Genomic DNA, 19,078 nt, shown 5'->3' on the forward strand with positions numbered 1-19,078 from the left:
CTTTGGAAGGACAGGAATACAGCTGAATTAGCAGGGGAGATTTATGTCATATGCTACAGCTATGCCCTTAGTTTTGTTGCTGGAGATGAGGAGTGAAACCAACGGAGAAAACTGATTTACACTGTTTTGTGGTTTGACTGCCCTTTTTGTATAGATTATATTTTCTCCTGCTTAGGTCAGAAACAAGCACCTGGTACATGAACATCATTGTTTTCTTTCTCTCTCATCCTCCTATCATAATGTTGGGACTGTGCTGCAAATACTAACACTTCTCAGATACCTAAAGCAAACCTACAACTTGGCCTTTGCCTTGGTGTGAAGTTTGTCCCAAGTGTGCAGGAACAAACTTAAAATATTCTTTTTATGGTTTCTCCAAGGTTTTCAGGAGTTTTTTCTGGAAAAGAGCCTGTTCTACGTCAACTGAATTGGGAATGGAGGAGGTAAATCTGGCAGGGAAGTAACCTATGCATTATGCTATGAATGTTCAGCTGTTTTACTTTTTAAACAAATGCTTCAGAGTTTCTTATTTCAAAGAGGAAAAAAAAAAGAATTTTAGAGTCTGAAGGATCAATAAGTACTCATTTTCCAAAAGGAAAGTATACATCCACAGTTTTATACTCTTTTTTGTACTCTTCCACAGTTGTAGGGGGCTGGCTAAGGAAAATATTAGGAATATATATGAGAGGAATATAATATAATATAATATAATATAATATAATATAATATAATATAATATAATATAATATAATATAATATAATATAATATAATACAATATAATATAATATAATATAATATAATATAATATAATATAACATAACATAACATAACATAACATAACATAACATAACATAACATAACATAATATAATATATATTATAATATAATATATGAGGAATATAATATGAGAGCTGGGGAGGGAGCTGAGGCTGTGTAGGGCAGTTCCTTCTGCCTGCACACCTTGTGGGTCTGCATTTGATGGGGCTCTTTTAATGATCACTTTGTTTTGGCTCACAGCGTGGATTTGGATTGCAGGGTGCAGCGTTCATGGTTTCTGCATCCCATGTACCATCTTCTGCTTCTGAAACAGGCACCTGTATGACTTTCTGTCCTGTTACTGCACCTGTACTGTGTTCTCCTGATTATTACTGGTATTACTAGTGCTTGCACCACAGACCACCTCATTCTAGACATGGATCATCTAATGGACCATGGATCTCTGGCAAATGTAGCTCTGTTTTGTGACTTCTGGAAAAATGCAGGAGAGAATGCCATGCTTGATCTGAAGAAACTGAAATGATAATATGAATGAAGGCATACTATGAATAAATGAAATTGTGTCTATCCACCAGCTGGAGATAGGTCTGCAGCTTCTGCTGCTTTGTGTGACAGGGAATGTAAGCAATGTTTACTGAAGTGTTGTCGGAAAGTGACATTCTTGATACAGAAAGATACATCTTAAATAACACTCATCATTTTTGCACTGAATATTTTGTTTACCCTGGTGTTGAACTCTAAGAACATTTAATAATTGATAGTGAAACACATTAGCTCTGAACCAGGATGAAATCCTGGTGATAGATGAGGACAAGAACTTTCCCTTCCCCCTTTTTTTTAAAAAATTTTTATTCCCCTGTTCATGCATTGTCACATCTGTTCCATTGAAGTTTCCTGCTGGACAGCTGACAGGAGCATCTGCAGCACAGCACAGCCTCTCTCCATATTGGAATGATGGCCAATGGCATTTTGTTAGCTCAGTCTGCCAGTATTTCCACTGTGATGCTTGGCACAAGCAAATTGGATTCCTCTGTTCATGGAAGGAGGCAGCCAGCATAATAGAGGCCATAATTTGGATGTTGATTTTGGTCACTGCTGTGGCCCAGCCACATATTCATCTTTTACATAACTAAGCCTCTTACAAAGAGTGTTGGCTGGAAAGTGGGCCAAATACATCTGGGTGTAATTCCATCACATCAGTATGTTTGTAATGGGCAACATGTCCAATTATTTCTACAACAAACCCATATGAAGGCTTTTTTGACAAGTTTCAGTCTTCACACTGTCAGATTGGATATGTAGGTTTGTTTTGTCCTACACACTTGGATGGAAAAGTCTTTAGGAAAGGGCTGTGTTTTGATGCACTGGCACCATGGGACCTTGCCTCTTGGGAGTGTTTGCAGTAGGATTATATTAACTCTCTAAACACAGAAGACAGATATTTTTCTCATGATGTATTCCTTATTTGTTACTGAAGTCTGGTTTCCTAGTGATAAAAATAGATGTGTTACGTGACAGGTCAGTTTTGACCAACTGTAAGCATATAGCACCCAGTAAGTTGGAACACTGGTTTTGCTGGTTCCTAATCAATGCTGTCCTTGTACCTGTGAGAGAAACACCACCACACTTGTTTCTTTTGACTTGAATTTTATTTCTAACAGAAGAAAAAAGAACACAGGTTTGTGGAGTAGGTTTGTCTACATTTTGAAACAGAAAGGCTGTGATTGGCAATTCTTCCATCTGTTATTCAGCAATTCCTGCCAGGAAGAGAAGATGGGAGGGTTAAATAAGGACCGATACCAGAAGTCACAAATAGCAAGAACTGGAAATAGATTAAACCTGATTTTTTCCCCTTAACTTGAAGTTTACCTCCTATAAAAAGGATGTTTTCTGTTCTGATCTACAGAATAACAGCACAGATATGTAGCCACATGCTCATGCATTGTTTGGGGGGCACAAATCTTATATACAGGGTTGAATGGTGAGAATGAGTAGTTAATGATTACTATGTGATCTAATTTGTGGACATATGATGCATGTCAATCAATGAGCTGAGAAGAATTTCTTCCTCTACACTGAACTGTATGTTCTTAATTTCTTATGAGAGATATGAGGAGTGAAACCTAAAAGGTCAGTCACAAAAGTTCACTTGTAAAGCTCAGCTGAAGAATGTCAATTTCTTATTTTAAATTAAAATTAATTTACATTTAAATTATTTTTCTCTTTCCTGTTCTACCTTCATTATTTTTTCTTCTCATACACTCAGCATTAATAATTGCCTAATCGGCCCATTTAGGGCTTCAATTAATAACAGCTTTTATCACTGCAGTGTCTAACTCAAAGTGTGACAGCTCTGGAGGGATCCCAGAGAGCCTGTAACTCCAGCAGCTTCTGATATCATGTTCTAAAGGCCATGATGATGTTGCTAGTTTAAGACAAAAGAGATAAGAGTTTATTAATGTTGCTTTACTGGACAGCAGTTCTTAAGCAGAGACACATTCATCTTGGAATATTTTCCTGTAAATCAACATGATTGGATTGCATAATGTATTTCATACCTCAGGCTGAGAACCTGTTCAGAAATCTGTAGCACAGGGCCAGCTGTAGAGAGTGACATCATTAATTATCTTTTAACTGTTTTCAAGCCAATTGCCTTTTTCTGTTGTGTTGAAAAAAATGTGTTTAGGACAAGTTAATTCACTGTGCTTGTTTTTTATGACAATTGCAAGAGGCCATTACGAATTCCCTTCCAAGTAGTTCTAAGAAATTGGTTCATGCATAAGGTACTGAAGGTTCATGCACACTTCAGCCATTTCTTAGTATCCATCTCTGCTGCTGAGTGCAGAGATTATCTCTATCTCTATCATCTCTATTTCTATCTCTATCTCTTCCTCTCTGTATCTCTATCTCTTTCTCTCTGTCTAGTCATCTGTATCTATACCTATATCCACTGAATATAGAATTGCCTAACTTACTCAACTGTTGGAGTGGAGTATCTTGACTTAGTAAGTCACGTACATGACTTACAAGCACTTTTAGTTTTAATAAAATTAACAAAAGCTGTACAAAACTTGTTATAATTAGAGCAAACCTTACACATATAGGAATCTTGTTTGTTTGATAAAGATGACTAAATTTTTAAAAGCTGTTATAAAGATTGTTTTTTTTTTTCCATGGCATAATAGGACTTTGTATTTAATTTTAATAAGATGAACTCAACTGTAGACTTTTTAAAAGGTCCAACCTAACTTCAGGCTGTTCTGAAGAAGAGCAGCTCTACCTTTTCTGCAGTGAGGCTGTGTGGTAATATCAGAGGCAACTAAGTACTGGAGGCAAAAGAAACACCAGCTCTGGTAGTGTTTGGGTATCTCAACAGAATATATTCTGGAGGAGCTATGTGTGTGCCTGTAAATAATAATGTAGGAAATAAGAAAAGCATGCCACCCATTATAAAAATAATTATAAAAATACAAGAATAATTTCTTATGTCAGAAAAGAAAAATAAATAATAGGCATTATCTTGTAAAAGGATTCATAAACTTCTTTTCTCTTTGCTCCTTTTTGTGCTCAGTCAGATTTGCCATGTGACAATCCCAACGAGATCAGATTTGGCCAGCAAAAGTCTTCACCTGGAGGGGAATTGCTCAACTTTTGCAGTTTGACAGTTTATATCAAATCAAGGTTGGAGTAGTTTATTGACTTACTAACAACATACAATTAAACAGTGATCAGTGAACTACTCATTCAGGATCAATATCAGTAATACAACAGGTAAACCACAGTATTAAACACTTGTAAAATATTAGTAAACATGAATTTCTAAAAAATCTTTCTATAACTTACCCCCAGAAATGACGAGTCCTTCCACAGCTACCAAATCCACCTCTCCAGGACACAGAGGTTCACCATTGTGCTGGTCTCCAGTATTTTGCTGAATTATGTCCAGTATGTCCCAATCTTTATGTACTGATGAGCCCAGCACTAGACACATCAGCCAGATGTGTATCAGCAGGGCTGAGCAGAGGAGTAGGACTGCACTCCTTGACCTGCTGGCAGTGGTCTGTCTGATCTGCCCCTGGAGACTGTTGGCTTTCTTCAAAGTAAGAATGACAAGGAATAATTATAATGATGTTAAAAAGGTTTTGGTGGAGAAAAAGCTTTTGGCGGAGTTGCACCAGACTATCTCCATCCTACAAACAAACATCTACAAACAAACACAGATTTTTCAGATTGTTAGTCTGCACTGTAGTCTCTGCCACTGCATTTTCACTGTTATTGCTTCCTGTCATAGGAAACCAAGGCTAATACATTGCTTTGAGTGCTGCAGCTACACCCTTTGATGACATTTTTTTGAAAGTACATGGTGTTCTAAGCTAAAATGGTGAAGTTTTAGCCAGTGTTATGGGTGTTCTAACACATGATCTTTTCTGCTAGGTGTGCTGTGACATGGAAACAGCAGCATAGATATGAGGCAAGAGGTAGTTTGTTATCTACAGCACAATAACATTCTTAATTTGGTGCCTTAGTGGTGACTGAGCTATTTCCAAAATCTGTGATAGTAAGTACATTGTGTACATTGTACACTGTGTAGCTTCATGTTTGGAGCTGTTATGTCCTGTACTGTTTGCTGCTCAGTACAAATGCTCTGGCTCTTCTGTCTGTATGAGCTAAAAGCAAAAACTGGCCTTCATCTGAAAAATGATCTGCTAGTCTCAGCCCATAATAGGGCTGATAGATAAGGGATTGATAACCTTGCTTCATAAACAACATGATTGACAACTACTTCTTGGGAGACTTTGAATTTAAAACCAAGAGATCTGAAAATAGAAGCGGAAGCAGCTACAGGATAAGGTTTCAGACATGTTTCCCCATGGGAATTTCTAGGAAGGTTTACCTCCAGAGCTGGTGAAAGGAGTGAATCAACGGATAGATCCCAGAAAATTACTCTCATTCTATCGAGTCTTTCATATAAAGCACAGGATGCAATAAAAGCAGCCTTTCCCCAAAGAGAATCAATCAGCTATCTAACTGCATTTCCTTTCTCAAACAGAGATCAGATGCTGTACAAGAAAGCACAAAAGACATTACAAAACAGCCTTCCCACAATGAGAGCTTCTTCCTAATTCTCTATAATTAGAATGACTTTTGGATGAGAAACAGCCTGTACAATTTGTGCAGCCTGAGAGACTTCCTGCTCCAAGGAGCTATGAAATAATAACCTAGAATGGGCTGCATCAAACCTTCCCCTGCACAATTTTGTCTCCTGGACATCAATGGGAGTTTTGTGATGGATTCATTGAGTATTTTGTTAGAGGGAAACACTGTTTTAACACACTTTGCTCTCTGTGTAACCATGAGGTTGACCTACAAATGTTGACACCTAGACAACTGCTGGTAGTGCAAGGGACACTCTCCTGAGCTTCAATGCTTTCCCTTGGTTTCCTTCTGACCCTGGTGAGACCTGCAGGTGTGTGAGACCTGCAGGAAATTCAGACACTGACAGCAGCTGACAGATCAGATATTTCATGGTGAAATGCTACTCAGTTTGTATTAAGGTTGGAGCCTTTGAAAAGTTTGCTTGCTGTCTTGTGTTTACACCACCACTTATAGGGGATGGAGAGAAAATAGAAGGGTATTTCAAAGCAAGCATTATTCAGTGTTTATTGAAAGCAGGTTAATTTACCCATTCAGCTAAGTTTAAGGCAGTTTAAGCCTTCTGTATACATATAGACCATATAAAATTAAACAATCTACAGTTAATAGATGTTTTTGCTTAATGAATATTTTGAATTAAAGTCAAATGAAATGAGAGAAGTTTGTGATTTTTTAATTTAACCTACTGGTTGAGCTATAGGCATACTGAAGCAATGACATAATCTAGGACAGTGAAATTATAGTAAAGAAAAACTTTGCTTACTAAGAATGATATCAGGACACTGGAGAGGTGCGTGGAAGGAAACTTAACTGAAAATAACTTTAATTATTTTAATTTTGTATTTTGATTACTGCATTAGACTAATCATCCAACAAGTACTCATATTTCCTATGTAACAAAAGAATTTGATGAAAGATTTTTCTAGTCATGAGTTTGAGTAATGATTATTATTTTTTTAAAAAATCTGTCCCACTTGGAATACTGACTGATTCTAGTGGGAAACAGAGAAATGAGTAACTTGTTATTTTTTACCATTTCTGTTTCTTCTTATAACCACTGTTGACTTGAGCACAAAAACTGCTAAGTTATATAAATTAGCTACAGGAATCAAAATACACAGAAAAGGCAGGGTTCAAACTAAGCTTGTAAATTACTTCTATGCTGCTGCATTAGCTTCTGCAACTTCTAGAGCAGCTGCAGAGGATGTTCTACATTATGTAACCTTATTTAATGATTATACTTTGCTGCATCTGCATCTTCTTAATACTTACACCTATCTCCTGTCACACACCATGTACCTGGTAGTCCTCTGCTTCTCTACAAATAAGAAAATTCTCCCCCAAGGTCTAGTAACCTATTTTTCATGAAAATGGAGTAGAAGATGGAGATAAGAAATAGGCTCAAGATGAAGTTTGTTATACGAGTGTCTTAAATTTATCCAACATTTCACTTCCTTAGGTGTCTCATTTCAGTGTTTTTAATGTCTTTGAGCTTCTGTTCTTCCAATGCATATACAACTCAACAACATGAATTTTTACGTTTAAAATTCAAAACACTATCGCAATTTTTGCTAAGACTTTATTATTATACGTTTGGAAGGACATAAGATTCATAAACAAGTGTTTGCACCACTGTTTTACTTTGACAAATCCATTACTTCCCACCACACCCACCATGACCTTAAAACAGGTTTCAGAGCTCCTTGAGAGACTCTGTATTATGAATTATGCCTTTTGTAGTTATCTCAGTCTGTCCAACTAAGTAAAGCTCAAGTTGGAAAAGCAAATACACTATGTGGCTAATAATAAAAACTCAAGATGCTTAATATTACAGATTTGGAGTAGTCTATTTGCTATACAAGGGTAAATAAACTTGAAAGTCAAAACCAGAAATCATCTGCTCCACTGCTCCTTGTGCTTGCTCTCTCTCTGCTTTTTAACTGTAACATGTCCATGACACTGCGAGCATATATGTCTCGCAAATTAACATTGATATTAGAGTCACTGGAGGAGTTCTTCATGAGCTTCTTTAATGCTTCACGCTGCCGAAGAGCAGCTTCTTTTATCTTCAGTGTAAAGTAACAGGCAGAAAATCTGTCATTTATGATAGCAATGGGCAATGCCAAGACCAATATTCCTGATAGTATACACATAAAGGCCACTACTTTACCCATGGTAGTGTCCGGTCGAATGTCACCATAACCAACAGTTGTCATGGAAGTTGTTGCCCACCACCAAGCACCAGGCACGCTTGTGAAAGTTGTGCCTGGAACGCCTTGCTCAGCAAAGTACTCCACAGTTGAAAATATAGAGATTCCTACAGAGAGGAAAAGCAGCAAAAGCCCAACCTCCTCGTAGCACTGTGCGATGGTCATCCCAAGAGACCGCAAGCCTGAAAGACAAGAAATGCTGTCAGTCTGCTGATTCATGTAGCTGCCATCAGAATTTTGTAAAATATCTCTTATTTGAAGGCTCACTGCCTTTTCTTTTTGCTTTCATTGCTAGTGAACACGCCTTAGGAAAAAGGGATGCTACCCTCAACATTACTGGGAAAAACATGATTACTGGGAAAACAGGATTTAAAGGAAGAGATTAAAATGTTAGGCTGGACCACTGACATCATCTTGCCACAGAAACTCACCTCATTACTTATTGTTTGAACTATGTAGGTAGGTATATAATTTACAAAAGCTAACCAATCTCAATTTACTAATTGGTTATAACAGAATAGATCTTCTATTAGATCTAAGACAATGTTCAGTAAGTTATTTAGATAACTATTAAAAAACACACTAAAACCACTTGGTCCCTACTTTCAGTCTGAATGTGCTAAGGTCCTATTTTTCAGCCATTGTGACATTTCAGTCTTGCACCAAGTAACCCTTAGTTACCAAATCCATGTTCCCAGGTAGATGCTTAGAGCCCAGTTATGTCAGTAACGTTTTCTTTGCTAAAGACTGTTTTCAATTCTTTTGTAGTTCTCACAGCCTCTTGACCCCATTTCTAACCCTCTCCACACCTCCCTCCCCAGCTCAAACCTATCAACATCTTTATCTCTATCTGTAGCATTCCAGCAGCGACTGCACTATTGCCAAAACTGGAGGCATCCAAGCCCCCAATGCAAACTGTATTCTGCTGTAAATTGTCAGTGTACTGCACCAGTCCTACTGCCCATGAGCTGCAGAGGGAGTTGGTGTGCAGGTGCCTGTTCTCCATAACCCCTCACATTCCTTTCTGAGCTGCTGCCTCGAGGTTGGAGTGTCCAGCAAAAAAATCAGAAAAAAAAAAAATCAGAAAAGTAAATCAAATAATAGTGCAATGAATAAAGGTTGCACAGATAAACGAAGAATGAAGATAACAAGGTACCAACTCAACTAAGGCACATGGGAGACTGAAATTATCTTTCAGATCACAAGTGATTTGTCTTAACATTGCTCTTTAAAAATGTGCTTTGTTCTCTTTTATGAAAGATAAAAGCACAATGCTTATAAAATGTCTTTCATGGGGTACACTTCTAACTAAAGTAGTGCTGGCAAAATACCTTATTGGAGCTCTGCTTCTGCTTTCAGGCTTCATATACTCATTTGCAGTAATATGCAGTTTGATTTGCTTTTCTTTCCTCAGTCTCAAACTACAAGATGCTAAAGTTTCATCTTGATTTTGGCTCTTTCTTTTCCCCTTCAGGTCTAACAGGTTTTAAGTTTTCGTTTATGCACAGCAAACAGTGGAAGTACATACTAGAGTTTGCAAGGAATGCTTAATTTTTAAATGTTTTCTTCTACAAACTCCCATTAAGAACTTGCCCCTATGCAGGTTTTATCTACACAGATCATAACTATGAACTGTTGGTTTGGATGTTTATTATGATGATATAGATTAATTTGGCAACACAAAAGGAAAACAATATATCAGTTCAATCTCTGTTTATGTGACTGCCTCTGCACTTTGAAAATGCATTAAGATAAAGGTTATGTGTTAGGTCACGGGCTGAACTTGATGATCTCAGGTGTCTTTTGCAGCCTCAATAATTCTGTGATTCTGTGAAAGCAGTGCAAAAGCTGTGTGAGGTGGTTGCAAGGCTCCAGATCAAGCTTCCATGGAAGTTACTATCATCCATTTCTGTGTAAAACTTCCAACTGACAAAGGTAGGAGAATAATTTCTTTCAGGTGACCTAGGAAGAAGCAGTCCAATTTAAAATTGTCACTTCTGTTCAAAGCATAAATAAGTACTATAAAATCCAGGGTTTGCACCTTATGATGGATCTTGATGATATTACAGCTAATAAGCAATGCAGATGTCACACAGGCGAGGTCCAGATAAGAAAGAACAGGGTAGTGACTGCTAACTCTTTGTATCACATTGATGAAACCTTCAGTAAAATATTTTTACTATGGTTACCTAGAAGGATAACTCCTTGACAGGAGCTATAACAGCTTGTTTAATTGTTCTGGAAGGTGATGAGGTGCTGTAACAGGACTGGGATGGGACAGGCCAGCAGCCCCAGCCCCAGGGCCAGCAGGAAGAAGCGGGGCATTTCTGCTATGAAGGTCAAGTTCCTTCTATCTGTTGCCTAAAGGAACTGGCAATACAAGCTGGTCATTCTATGATTCAGTGATTCTGTGATGTTTGGGAGCTCCTGTTTACATATATAATTTAAATAGTTCTAAATTTTTGGCACTAAAAGTGTTGAAGTTTTGCTTTTTCGTGTATCCAGAGGCCTCTCAACCTGATATACACCACAGCATTCTCTCAAACATATCCCCATTGCCATCATATGTAAGACTCATATCCTACTGCTCCTCAAGGACACTATCTGAAAGTGCTTCCCAGAGGAGGACCAGCAAGGCTTCATGCAAAATGTGGCCCCAGAAGGAAGCGAAAAGCTGAGGAGCATCAGAGAGTGTGAAAAATACAGACTCAGATCTTATCTCATCTTGCAGCTGCTCAAATACTTCATTATGGTGTCTCTGAAGAGTGGTCTCATCTTCTAGCTATAAATTTTCTAGGTAGAAATACTACTGATTTCTCAGTTGGTTCTTAATGAAATATAGGACTTTGTGTAAGTAATTACACACTCACTTCAGTCTAGCTCCACCCCTGTTATTAGCTGGGTTCAGCTTTCATATGGTCAGAAACAATTCTTCCATTTCTTTTTCTCCCCTCCCTACCCCCCCACCCCCCCCCCCCCAAAAAAAAAGGGGGGGGGGGAAATGATCTGTCATTTCTTTAAAAATAATAAGAAAAAAATTCAATGGTTATGTTTTTTCCTAACTCATGTTTTTTCCAAACTCATTTCTTCCCCTGACAGCAGAACCAGGATGCTGTGGTGAACCCAGCTTTGCTATGGGTTTGCACAACATTACAGAGATGTTCACCCTGTGACTGTGATCTCCTCTCCCTGGTGAAAGAGGAGTTGCTGCCTGTAGCCACCAATTCTCTCATCCTCTCTTCTGATACCACACTCCTCTTGCCACATAGAACAGGTGATCAGTGAATGAAGCTTTATCCATTCTGAGAATGCAGGAGTCACAGAGAAGCTTCGTGGGGAGGTAGATTTAAACTGCCAGATTCAGGGTAAGAGAGAACTGTTTTGAGTGCTATCCTCAAACAATGAGATTTATCAGGACTGCCTAGAGCTGTGCAAGGAAATGATCTCTGTGTAAGGTTCTTATGGGGTTCATCTTACATTAGCAGCTATGGTTAAGGATATGTTTAGAACCACATTTACAGAATTCTCTTCTGCTACATATGTCTAGTGATCAGAAACAGGGTTTCAGATTTGCAAATGTGTGTTTCTGTTTTGATTTATTAGGGCTATAAAGTTATATAAGTTTCATCTTAGTAGCAGTGTCTCCTCTGACAGAAGATTGAAATAGTGACTTTCTACATTTAAATTACACATATTCAGGGCCTAAGTGAGCAGCAACTCTGAACTACCAAAGATCAAGTCCAGAAACAGCAATGCTGCTCTGGATGGTTTAAATAGAGATGTACACTGATTCTTATATGTTGAAATGGGCACTCTGGCTCCAGTAGAAAGATTACAGCTAACTTCCAGAACAGGAGACTAGTTTTTTTATATAATTACTTTGCTTCTGCCTAACATGGGATTATTAAACTCTTAATGGCAGTCAGTACTGTGATATAAACAGTGACAATACGTTCATGAATTTAAGAATAAACACAGAAGGTCAGATCTTGCCTGAAAGTTAATACACCTGAAGTTACTACAGAAGTGTCTGAAACATCTGCTTTCATGTTGAGAGAGCCTTTGAAATGAGTTTTGTGCATGCATTTTGTAACAGTAACATATGACAAATTACAAACCTTATAACTAGAATCAACACACTTTTGGATCCCTAACTTGCTAATCAGCACAAAAGTGCCTTGATGAGTTGAAATCTTTTTATTATTTTCAAAGCACTAGAGATGAATGCATTCACATTACAACAGGGTAGCAGCCTTTCTTGAACAAAACACCCAGCAAACCCTGCAAAAATTACAATGAAGCAAAACACACTTATTGACTCAATAACTTTAACCTTCCTTTTAAGAGCTTTCTAAGTGACACCTGTGCATCAGTATAGGCACAATCTAGGGTAGGAGAGTAAGATTCAGATGCCTGATGGATTACAGACAGTTCACAAAGGGTAGAGATGGCTCTCCAAAAAAGAGAAGCCTCAATACATTCCTTCTCTGTGGCAGGAAATTTTGGAAGTTTATGTTGAGAGTCATGAAAGAGTGATCCCCATGATCTTCAGAAAAGAGTAATATTGCAGGACAGTTCACCTATATATTCACCTATAGGTGAATTCAGACTGAATGCAACGCTGCTGCTCTGAGCTGCACCTCAGCCTGCTCAGCAAGGAGCCCCCAGGTGTGCTCCACGTATCACACAGGTATCTATCTGGGTGTTCAACAGCACCAGAGAGCTCTTCAGCATGGCCTCTATGTTTCAGTTTTAACAGTTTTCTTGAAATGTTCTCTATCCTGTTGTTTTCAGGATCTAGGATGTAGATAAAATCATACAATCATAGAATCATTCTGGTTAGAAGACCTTTTAGATCATTAAGTCCAAGTGTGTTAACCTAGCACACTGTCAAGTCCACCACTAGACCATGTACCTAAACACCACATCTACATGGACTTTTAAATACTTCTAGGGATGACAAGTCTACTGCTTTCCTGGGCAGCCTGTTCCAGTGCCAGGCAACCCTTTCAGTGCAGAAATTGTTCCTAATATCTAGTGTAAACCTCCCCTGGCACAACTGGATGCCATTTCCTCTTGCCATATTTCTAGTCACTCGACAGAAGAGACCAACCCCCCCTTGCTACAGCCACCTTCCATGTAGCTGTAGAGAGAAATAATGTCTCCCTTCAGCCTCCTTTTGTCCAGGCTAAACAACCCCAGTTCCCTCAGACACTCCTCACAAAAAAAATTCATAACACATTTCTTTGCATAATGTTCTTAACAAAATAAAATTGTGACAGCTAATTAGAAGCTGTCATCAGTGGGTTTTGATAATATAAAAAGTGTGGGTCAAAGACCACTGCTTCTTCTCTTGTATTAACCCTAACCAAATCAACTCAAATATACATTTTTAAATTTATGACGTTGTGAAGGACTGGTGGATGACTGACCGTATGCGACTTTATGGGCTGTTTTTGTAAATATTCTGTGCAAAAAATTTGGACTGCCTTTGCAAAGAACTAGAGTCTATTGGAGAAGGTCCCTGCCACTCAATTATCCAAAAGTAAGATTTTCACAAGCCATTACTGCTAACATTAGATTGAGTAAAAAGATTTGGTAGGGTTGCACACAAAAAGGGAAATGTGACCAGGAACAACTGCTGTAGGAAACAAAAAATGAGAAGCAGCACTGCCATGGCCAAAAGTACCTGTTGAATGTCTTCCCAGCTTCAGCATCCGCAGGGCTCTGAGCAGTCTCAGCACTTGGACAATGCGCCCCACGTTCTCCAGTTCTTGGGAGCTCTCCCCACCACACAGACTTTCCACCAGAAGGGTGATGTAGAAAGGTAAAATAGCGAGGAGGTCTATGATGTTTGCCACACTTCTGAGGAAGCGACACCAATCCCGTGCGCACAGGAACCGCAGAACAAACTCCACAGTGAACCACGCAATACAAAGGTACTCTAGGGCATCCAGGAGTTGTGGTGCCAGCCAGCTTAGCTCGACTGAAATCAAAGCCATGTTGGCAATGGACACAACAACAAAAGCCATGGACAGGGTGCCAAAAGTTCTGGCTGCTGCAGAGGAGCCAGGCTTTTCCAAAACTTCCCAAAGTTTCTGTCTGACACTGGGACAAAGGCTACCAGAAAAGTCCTCTTCCTCATCTTGTGCATCCAGTTCTTCTGCATCCTTCTTGATGTCTAAGGCTTCACTCAGCTCCTTCCTCCTGAAGTACCTGCCCAGAAATGCCCCAAAGAGATTTTAATACCTCTGTGCATACATTTTTCTTACCCTCTACCATGTGAGGCATAAGAATACACATTAAAGTATACCTTATGTGAGCTAGGAAAACCCTGATGTCAAGCATATGGGTGATGTTGTATTGAGACCCTGCAGTTTCCATGGATCATAGATTTCTGCTCCCTCATTTCTCATCAGTGCCAGTTTGCATGTGCAGAGTAATAATATTCTGATAGCATGTTATTTATATGGATCATGTCGACAACAGTAGGAACTGCTGCATGACTAACATGCATTTTTTTGTAAGCAATCCTGGCACAAACAGACCATCTGTTTCTAAATTGTCCTCAATTTTATTATTTATATTGCAATTTTTTTACATTGGTGTGTACCTGTAATACTAAAAGGGAAGGCATATTAAAAGCCATGCAGTTCGTGTATGAAGTCCTGATCAACACACATTAATATAACATGTTATCTTACTTCCTTAAAATATATGGGTCCTCACACAAAAAACTGCACAAGCATCTGTGCCAAGTAAGGTTTACAGATTTTAAATGCATAGCTGAGTGTTTTGTTAAAACAAGAGTACTTTTACATTCCAATTTAATGAAAAAAAAAATAATCCTAAGGTACACAAAGAAAATTCTTCTCTTTCATATCTGTGTTTCCTGACTTCTCCAAGTGTTCAGCCATAGACAAAGGGGCTAGCAATTTTGCCTTCATTTAATACACCATTACTACTGCATATCCCAAAGAGGTCCTTAGGTCCTTGTAGCACCAAAGTAGGAGCTTTCTGTCACACCCACCAGAGAAGCAGGAAAGGGCTGGAAACTGGGATCTAACTCAGCTACAGAACTGTACCATGGTAAGGTAGGATGACTCTTGTACCCTTTGGGGTAGGATTGCTTCTTTGTTTCTTTCTAAAAAAAATTGCTTTAGATAAATAGCAGTTACACTCTTTAGAGAATTCATTTCTTCAATACTTACAAACAAACCAGTAAGGCTAAAAATGGTGGTAAAATATTAAAAGTAACTGTGACTTGGAGTAACAGAAATGTCCTGGGGGTGGTTTGGTTGAAACCCACCTCGTTCCCAAGCTGCCTGTTACTCTGTCTCCAGTTAGCCATGTTCTCACTGTTGCTGCCACCTCCCTGAATGCTGCTACACCCACGTGCAATGCTTTCCAACAGGGCTCCTCCTGGAGCCATGCCATCCACACTTAGCCTGGCAGGTGACCACCTCATCCCTTCTCCATGCTTGGAGAATGCAAACTGTGGGCTGGGGAGGCTCCAAGCCTTCCTGGCACCATGCCAGACTCCACATCCAATCCCTCTGATAACCTCAAGCTGGATGGTTGAAAGGACATATTTCCTCTCACAACCTTTTTCACCTCCAGCATTGACCCTCTCTATGATTTTGAGATTCCAGTATCAGTCTAAAGGCAGAACAGGACAACCTGGACCCTGCTCCTGTAAGCCTTACAATCCTGACCCCATTGCCAACCTGTGCCTCAACAAAGGTTCACAGTGACCTCACCCAACACATCTCCTCCCATTTCTGACACCTAAAAACCTATGAAGTAGGATTCAGGGCTGAACCTGAAAGCTCCAGTTTTGAGCACCCTTTCCCAAGTGCTCTGCTTCCTCACCTACACACACTGCTGGATCTCTCACCTGAGTATCCCTGCATGCAAGTCAATGCTGAGCTCTCCCAGCCCAGAATCCTGCATGCTGCATCTTTCCACAACTCACCGGTCTCTGCAGCAGGAATCGATGCTGAGCTCATCCAAACCCCAGTACTGTATCTCTTGCAGGAAGGAGAGTGCACAAAGCTGTTCCATCACATGCAGCCTCCCTGTCTGGTAGTAATTCAGGATGTAGTGAAATGCCTGTGAGCTCCGGTCAAAGAAATATTCATTCTCCACAAGGTTGGCATCGTCACAAAGCTCAAGGAGGCCAGAGGCCACATCCCGGGCAGCAGAGACAACTACTGCTAGTTTGCCAAGACGGGTATCAGGATAGCAAGACAAAGTTTGCTGGGACATCAGAAAGCGGCTTCCTCCAACATTGATAGTAAAGCAGTCCAAGGAGGGAATGCCCTTCTGGAGTAGGGGACCCTGCTCATCCTCATTGGAGAAAACACTGGAGTCCAGGGAGCCCAGGGATGTGCTGCTCCCTGGCTCCTCCAGGGATGCTTGGGAAGAAACAGACATGCAGCAGGGAGGCGATTTCATCCCGTAGCTGCTAGCAGCAGCCCCCACTCTCCTGCATCAAAACCACAACAAAGCTGCAGAGAAGACTGCCCCGCCGGGGGGTGGCCGGGACAGACTAGAAATGTATGACGGTGCCTTGGCTACCATCCTAGGGACACCTCATCGTCCCCGCTTCCTCCGATCGATGCCTCCATCTGAGGCGGAGGTCCGGCAGGGTGCTGAAGAGCCCAAAACTGCTTACACCTGTGAGGATACAGAAGGAACAAGTACCTCAGACGGCTTCACCTCCTTCTGTCCCCACGGCAGCCGTCGGGAAGCGCCCGGCACCGTCTGCCCTAGACGGCCCATCCGCTCAGAGTCGTGTCCAGTCGCTGGATCGAGGGTAGCGGAACCCAAGCAGGACAGCACCACACGGAACTCCGGCTTCATCGGCTCTCCGGGCAGCCAGGGACCGCCCCGACAGCAACCCGAGGGGCTGCGCCGCTGCCCGACCGCGCCCCGCGGCCACCCCGGCCCCACCTCTCCCTCCTTGGGTGTCCCTGGGGCACCATCGCCTGCTGGCCCCGCGGCAGCCCCGAGATCGCGCTTCCCCCAGAGACCGTGTCGCAGTTGTCCCCTCGCCCCCCGCCGCCGCTGGGGCAGCCGGTGGCTACGGACCGGCCGCCTTGGTGCGGCTGCCCCCGCCTCGGCCAGCTCTGCCTCCGCCCCGCCCCGCCCCGCCCCGCCGTGCCGCCCTCGCCTCGCAGGCAGCCTCTGCCCGCGCCCCGGGTCCGAACTTCTGGGCAGCGCCGTCTCACCTCCATGATGGGTTATATGCTGCGGGGGACAGGCGGCAGTGGGGCGGGTCGTGCGAACCGAGCCCTCCCTGCTGCGGGGACCGGCCGCACCCGGCCCACCCCACCCCGGCCCGCCCCGCCCTGCTCCGCGACGGCGGCGGGTGCTGGGGTTGCGGTGAGGGGTAAGGGGCCGGGTCCCTGCCGGCTTGCGGCACCTGCACTCTCCGGGGCTTCCTCCGGGGACAAATCAGGCCTGCAAACTTCTCCAAGCGAGTTTACAGGGAGATTTTAAAGCCACCTCCTCCCCTCCCTTTCATATGTGAAAAACGAAACTTGTGATCGTGGGAGTATCGCGAGTGGGGACACATCATCTATATAGATACAAGTCTGAAGTCACTCAAAACGGTCTCTGTAAAGGCCAGTAATGTACATGAAAGAGCCTATTTTAACTTAGCTGGATCAGCTTCTTTTCTAAAACCCTCTGGAATACCTTTGGCACTGTCCTGTGCTGACTTAAAACAGTGCAGCAAACAGTGCAAGAGTTAGGTTCATCCTCCTTACTACTTTTCTTCTTCATGTATGAAACAGCTATTTCTGAGAAATTGAAAATACTTGCTTTTGCTTTTTGTGCTCTGCTGCTTCTGTCTCCTCACAAGGGGGGCGTCTGCCTGCCTTGTGGTGGAGCCTGCCAGGAGGGGAAATTCTGCAGCATGTAAAACATGGTGTTATGTGCTGTGCCACCAGTGCTGTGTGCCATGCCACCAGTGTTATGTGTCGTACTACCAACTTGTGGCCCCCCATTGCATGGTGCATACAATTGTCTTCCACTAAGTACCTTCCTCACATTTATTTCTCAGAGGTCTCGTAATGGTTCATCTTCTGAATAACTGTAATCATCTGATTCTACGTGAAGATTAGCTGAACATTTACAGTGTTGAAATGTTGCAACACCACAGCAGTTGTGTGAGCAAACACAACTCTGCTCAGCACTTGCTGGTGTAACAATCTGCTTGGGGTGACTGTTGACAAATGAGCTCTCCAGTCAAAGAGAATACAGAGGAGAACAGCAAGGGTGGAGTTTGGAAGTCATGGCACAACAAGAAAAGGTAGGGCAGGATGGCTACGTTGGACAGTGATCAGTGTTATAGGCAGCTTGAGAGAATGAAGGGAATATGTTCTCCTTGGCCACACAGGACAGGTATAGAAGTAAGTAATGGTGTGGAATGACAGGAAGGACATTTAGGGTAGCTGTTAGGAAGGTTTGGTGAAGCAGTGAAGGAGGTCGTCTGGACTGTTGGTCTCTGTCCCTGATCATCAAAGCACTGAGTGGACAAAGATCTGTCAGTAATAGCAGGGGTATGGTGTTCCCTTTCCCAAGGCAGGCTGGAAGGGTTAGATGACCTTCTGAGACCAATTCTGGCTCTAGAAATCAGTATTTCAAGTGTGTCATAGAGAACAAGAATTACTTATTTGCATAGATATTCTACTTCTTATTGTTTAAAAAAATGAAATTAAAAAATAATTTAAGCAAATAATAACAAAAATGTGAATTAATTTTCCTTCAAAACTGTCAGCAACTGCTGTTACGAAGCTAGCTTCCAAGTATAGCCCATATTTTAGTCCAGGATTTCTATTCAGGAGTGCAGTCTCTCTGATGGATAGCACTTAAGTTAAGCACTTAATTAAAAGTAACAATTACAAAACTCATTAAAACCATCAGCAAGACC

At 41.3% G+C, this 19,078-nt stretch overlaps 1 protein-coding gene and 1 long non-coding RNA gene across 3 annotated transcripts; one reads left to right on the forward strand and one right to left on the reverse strand.

Moving 5' to 3' along the window:
* Positions 1-7,494: 7,494 nt before the first annotated feature.
* On the reverse strand, positions 7,495-17,171 carry KCNV1 (potassium voltage-gated channel modifier subfamily V member 1). The gene is made up of 3 exons (XM_071738230.1): positions 16,115-17,171; positions 13,829-14,355; positions 7,495-8,321 (listed from the first exon to the last, which is right to left on the reverse strand). The coding sequence occupies exons 1-3, from the start codon at positions 16,594-16,596 to the stop codon at positions 7,810-7,812; spliced, it is 1,521 nt and encodes a 506-aa protein (XP_071594331.1). The 5' UTR covers positions 16,597-17,171; the 3' UTR covers positions 7,495-7,809.
* LOC139793473 (uncharacterized) lies at positions 9,210-11,108 on the forward strand. Of its 2 annotated transcripts, XR_011724616.1 has the most exons (3): positions 9,210-9,291; positions 9,980-10,074; positions 10,645-11,108. It is a non-coding gene; the product is annotated as an uncharacterized lncRNA (long non-coding RNA). The 2 variants fall into 2 exon arrangements; XR_011724615.1 differs by lacking the exon at positions 9,210-9,291 and having other exon boundaries at positions 9,299-10,074.
* Positions 17,172-19,078: the final 1,907 nt, after the last annotated feature.

Source organism: Heliangelus exortis, chromosome 2 (assembly GCF_036169615.1).
Source record: "Heliangelus exortis chromosome 2, bHelExo1.hap1, whole genome shotgun sequence".
Classification (NCBI taxonomy): domain Eukaryota; kingdom Metazoa; phylum Chordata; class Aves; order Apodiformes; family Trochilidae; genus Heliangelus; species Heliangelus exortis.

Coding starts and splice junctions, on each gene's coding strand:
- KCNV1 (XM_071738230.1), bottom strand. CDS start 16,596: ATGAAATCGCCTCCCTGCTGCATGTCTGTTTCTTCCCAAGCATCCCTG. Junction 14,356..16,114: donor GATTCCTGCTGCAGAGACCG/GTGAGTTGTGGA, acceptor ATTTCTGGGCAG/GTACTTCAGGAGGAAGGAGC. Junction 8,322..13,828: donor GCTGGGAAGACATTCAACAG/GTACTTTTGGCC, acceptor CTTGTCTTTCAG/GCTTGCGGTCTCTTGGGATG.